At 51.6% G+C, this 5,000-nt stretch overlaps 1 protein-coding gene across 1 annotated transcript in view; it reads right to left on the minus strand.

Annotated features, from left to right (window-relative positions):
• Positions 1 to 5,000, minus strand: part of sspo (SCO-spondin) — a gene marked incomplete at both ends in the record, with an annotated part of 60,990 nt that overhangs the window by 30,162 nt on the left and 25,828 nt on the right. Inside the window, 3 exon segments of the mRNA XM_084485514.1 lie at positions 69 to 282; positions 1,715 to 1,840; positions 1,842 to 1,922. Of these exon segments, the coding sequence (XP_084341640.1) occupies positions 69 to 282; positions 1,715 to 1,840; positions 1,842 to 1,922 (421 nt within the window).

A 5,000-nucleotide genomic window follows, 5' to 3' on the forward strand; every position in this document is an offset into this window, starting at 1 on the left:
CACCCCCACCCTCCCTCCCTGCACCCCCACCCTCCCTCCCTCCCTGCACCCCCTCCCTCCCTCCCTGCACCCCCACCTTGCTCGTCGGAGGCGTCTGCGAAGCCGCAGTCCATGCGTCCGTCACACACGCGGGTGGAGGCGAGGCACCGCCCGCTGGCGCACTGGAACTCCCCCGGGGGGCAGCGGGGCAGCGCCGTGGCCGGCCCGCAGAACTCCTCGTCCGATTGGTCCACGCAGTCCGGGCGGCCGTCGCAGCGCCGGGCCGCGTCCAGACAGGGCCCGCTGGGGGCCACACAGGGTTAGACTGAGGCCTGGCCCCCTCTGGACTGACAGGTCCAGACAGGGCCCGCTGGGGGCCACACAGGGTTAGACTGAGGCCTGGCCCCCTCTGGACTGACAGGTCCAGACAGGGCCCGCTGGGGGCCACACAGGGTTAGACTGAGGCCTGGCCCCCTCTGGACTGACAGGTCCAGACAGGGCCCGCTGGGGGCCACACAGGGTTAGACTGAGGCCTGGCCCCCTCTGGACTGACAGGTCCAGACAGGGCCCGCTGGGGGCCACACAGGGTTAGACTGAGGCCTGGCCCCCTCTGGACTGACAGGTCCAGACAGGGCCCGCTGGGGGCCACACAGGGTTAGACTGAGGCCTGGCCCCCTCTGGACTGACAGGTCCAGACAGGGCCCGCTGGGGGCCACACAGGGTTAGACTGAGGCCTGGCCCCCTCTGGACTGACTCCTACACAGTACTCTTTATGATATAACACATAATGATGTATGATACATGATTTATTATGTATGATTCATGATGTATGATACAGGATATATGATGTAACACATGATATATGATATATAATACATGATGAATGATATAATACATGATGTATGATATAGTATGATGTACGATATATGATACATGTTTTATGATAAAATACATAATGTATGATGTATGATACATGATATATGATATGTGATACATGATATATGATACGTGATACATGATTTCCGATGTAATACATTATATATGATACGTGATACATGATACATGATATATGATGCGTGATACATGATATATGATACGTGATACATGATTTCCGATGTAATACATTATATGTGATACGTGATACATGATACATGATATATGATACGTGATACATGATACATGATTTCTGATGTAATACATGATGTATGATATGATACATGATATATGGTACATGATACATGATCTATGGTACGTGATACATGACCTATGGTACGTGATAAATGATTTCTAATACATGATGTATGATATAATACATGATATATGATCTATGGTACGTGATACATGATGTATGATACATGATATATGATACGTGATACATGACCTATGATACGTGATACATGATCTGTGGTACGTGATACATGATTTCTGATGTAATACATGATATATGATACATGATGTATGATACGTGATACATGATCTATGGTATGTGATACATGATATATGATACATGATGTATGATACGTGATACATGATCTATGGTATGTAATACATGATATATGATACATGATGTATGATACGTGATACATGATCTATGGTATGTAATACATGATATATGATACATGATGTATGATACGTGATACATGATCTATGGTATGTGATACATGATATATGATACATGATGTATGATATACAACATGTGACGTACGACCCAGCAGGACCTCAGGGGCCCCCCTACCTCGGTGTGGCCGTGCAGCGGAACTGGTCGGGCCGGCAGGTGGAGGGGCAGACCTCGTCGGAGCCGTCCCCACAGTCATCCTCGTTGTCACAGAGCCACTGGGGGGGCACGCAGCGCCCCCCCCCCCGCGCAGCGGAACTCCCCCTCCTCACACAGAGGGGGGGGGCAGGCCGCGCCCCCGCAGCGCCACTCGCCGTCCTCACAGGTGCTACACACACACACACATGCACACACACACAGGTACACACACACACACACACACACACACACACAGGTACACACACACACACACACACACCTTAACATTAACATACGTCCTATGTATTAAACGCCAGAAAGCCTGTAGTTTGTCTGTGTATCTCGCGGGACTCAAAGGGGTGAAGGAGGCTGGTCCTCACTATAGAGGCTGGTCCTCACTATAGAGGCTGGTCCTCACTATAGAGGCTGGTCCTCACTATAGAGGCTGGTCCTCACTATAGAGGCTGGTCCTCAGTATAGAGGCTGGTCCTCAGTATAGAGGCTGGTCCTCACTATAGAGGCTGGTCCTCAGTATAGAGGCTGGTCCTCACTATAGAGGCTGGTCCTCAGTATAGAGGCTGGTCCTCACTATAGAGGCTGGTCCTCAGTATAGAGGCTGGTCCTCAGTATAGAGGCTGGTCCTCAGTATAGAGGCTGGTCCTCACTATAGAGGCTGGTCCTCACTATAGAGGCTGGTCCTCAGTATAGAGGCTGGTCCTCACTATAGAGGCTGGTCCTCAGTATAGAGGCTGGTCCTCACTATAGAGGCTGGTCCTCACTATAGAGGCTGGTCCTCAGTATAGAGGCTGGTCCTCACTATAGAGGCTGGTCCTCACTATAGAGGCTGGTCCTCACTATAGAGGCTGGTCCTCAGTATAGAGGCTGGTCCTCACTGTAGAGGCTGGTCCTCACTATAGAGGCTGGTCCTCAGTATAGAGGCTGGTCCTCACTATAGAGGCTGGTCCTCAGTATAGAGGCTGGTCCTCACTATAGAGGCTGGTCCTCACTATAGAGGCTGGTCCTCAGTATAGAGGCTGGTCCTCAGTATAGAGGCTGGTCCTCAGTATAGAGGCTGGTCCTCAGTATAGAGGCTGGTCCTCACTATAGAGGCTGGTCCTCACTATAGAGGCTGGTCCTCAGTATAGAGGCTGGTCCTCACTATAGAGGCTGGTCCTCACTATAGAGGCTGGTCCTCAGTATAGAGGCTGGTCCTCAGTATAGAGGCTGGTCCTCACTATAGAGGCTGGTCCTCAGTATAGAGGCTGGTCCTCACTATAGAGGCTGGTCCTCACTATAGAGGCTGGTCCTCAGTATAGAGGCTGGTCCTCACTATAGAGGCTGGTCCTCAGTATAGAGGCTGGTCCTCAGTATAGAGGCTGGTCCTCAGTATAGAGGCTGGTCCTCAGTATAGAGGCTGGTCCTCACTATAGAGGCTGGTCCTCACTATAGAGGCTGGTCCTCAGTATAGAGGCTGGTCCTCACTATAGAGGCTGGTCCTCACTATAGAGGCTGGTCCTCAGTATAGAGGCTGGTCCTCAGTATAGAGGCTGGTCCTCACTATAGAGGCTGGTCCTCACTATAGAGGCTGGTCCTCAGTATAGAGGCTGGTCCTCACTATAGAGGCTGGTCCTCACTATAGAGGCTGGTCCTCAGTATAGAGGCTGGTCCTCACTATAGAGGCTGGTCCTCACTATAGAGGCTGGTCCTCAGTATAGAGGCTGGTCCTCACTATAGAGGCTGGTCCTCAGTATAGAGGCTGGTCCTCAGTATAGAGGCTGGTCCTCACTATAGAGGCTGGTCCTCAGTATAGAGGCTGGTCCTCACTATAGAGGCTGGTCCTCAGTATAGAGGCTGGTCCTCACTATAGAGGCTGGTCCTCACTATAGAGGCTGGTCCTCAGTATAGAGGCTGGTCCTCACTATAGAGGCTGGTCCTCACTATAGAGGCTGGTCCTCACTATAGAGGCTGGTCCTCACTATATAGGCTGGTCCTCAGTATAGAGGCTGGTCCTCACTATAGAGGCTGGTCCTCACTATAGAGGCTGGTCCTCACTATAGAGGCTGGTCCTCAGTATAGAGGCTGGTCCTCACTATAGAGGCTGGTCCTCAGTATAGAGGCTGGTCCTCACTATAGAGGCTGGTCCTCACTATAGAGGCTGGTCCTCAGTATAGAGGCTGGTCCTCACTATAGAGGCTGGTCCTCAGTATAGAGGCTGGTCCTCACTATAGAGGCTGGTCCTCACTATAGAGGCTGGTCCTCAGTATAGAGGCTGGTCCTCACTATAGAGGCTGGTCCTCACTATAGAGGCTGGTCCTCACTATAGAGGCTGGTCCTCAGTATAGAGGCTGGTCCTCACTATAGAGGCTTGTCCTCAGTATAGAGGCTGGTCCTCAGTATAGAGGCTGGTCCTCACTATAGAGGCTGGTCCTCACTATAGAGGCTGGTCCTCAGTATAGAGGCTGGTCCTCACTATAGAGGCTGGTCCTCAGTATAGAGGCTGGTCCTCACTATAGAGGCTGGTCCTCAGTATAGAGGCTGGTCCTCACTATAGAGGCTGGTCCTCACTATAGAGGCTGGTCCTCAGTATAGAGGCTGGTCCTCACTATAGAGGCTGGTCCTCACTATAGAGGCTGGTCCTCACTATAGAGGCTGGTCCTCAGTATAGAGGCTGGTCCTCACTATAGAGGCTGGTCCTCAGTATAGAGGCTGGTCCTCACTATAGAGGCTGGTCCTCAGTATAGAGGCTGGTCCTCACTATAGAGGCTGGTCCTCACTATAGAGGCTGGTCCTCAGTATAGAGGCTGGTCCTCAGTATAGAGGCTGGTCCTCACTATAGAGGCTGGTCCTCACTATAGAGGCTGGTCCTCACTATAGAGGCTGGTCCTCAGTATAGAGGCTGGTCCTCACTATAGAGGCTGGTCCTCAGTATAGAGGCTGGTCCTCACTATAGAGGCTGGTCCTCAGTATAGAGGCTGGTCCTCACTATAGAGGCTGGTCCTCACTATAGAGGCTGGTCCTCAGTATAGAGGCTGGTCCTCAGTATAGAGGCTGGTCCTCACTATAGAGGCTGGTCCTCACTATAGAGGCTGGTCCTCACTATAGAGGCTGGTCCTCAGTATAGAGGCTGGTCCTCACTATAGAGGCTGGTCCTCAGTATAGAGGCTGGTCCTCACTATAGAGGCTGGTCCTCAGTATAGAGGCTGGTCCTCACTATAGAGGCTGGTCCTCACTATAGAGGCTGGTCCTCAGTATAGAGGCTGGTCCTCAC

The sequence above is a fragment of the Micromesistius poutassou genome (assembly GCF_964030765.1).
Source record: "Micromesistius poutassou genome assembly, chromosome: 21".
Lineage (NCBI taxonomy): Eukaryota > Metazoa > Chordata > Actinopteri > Gadiformes > Gadidae > Micromesistius > Micromesistius poutassou.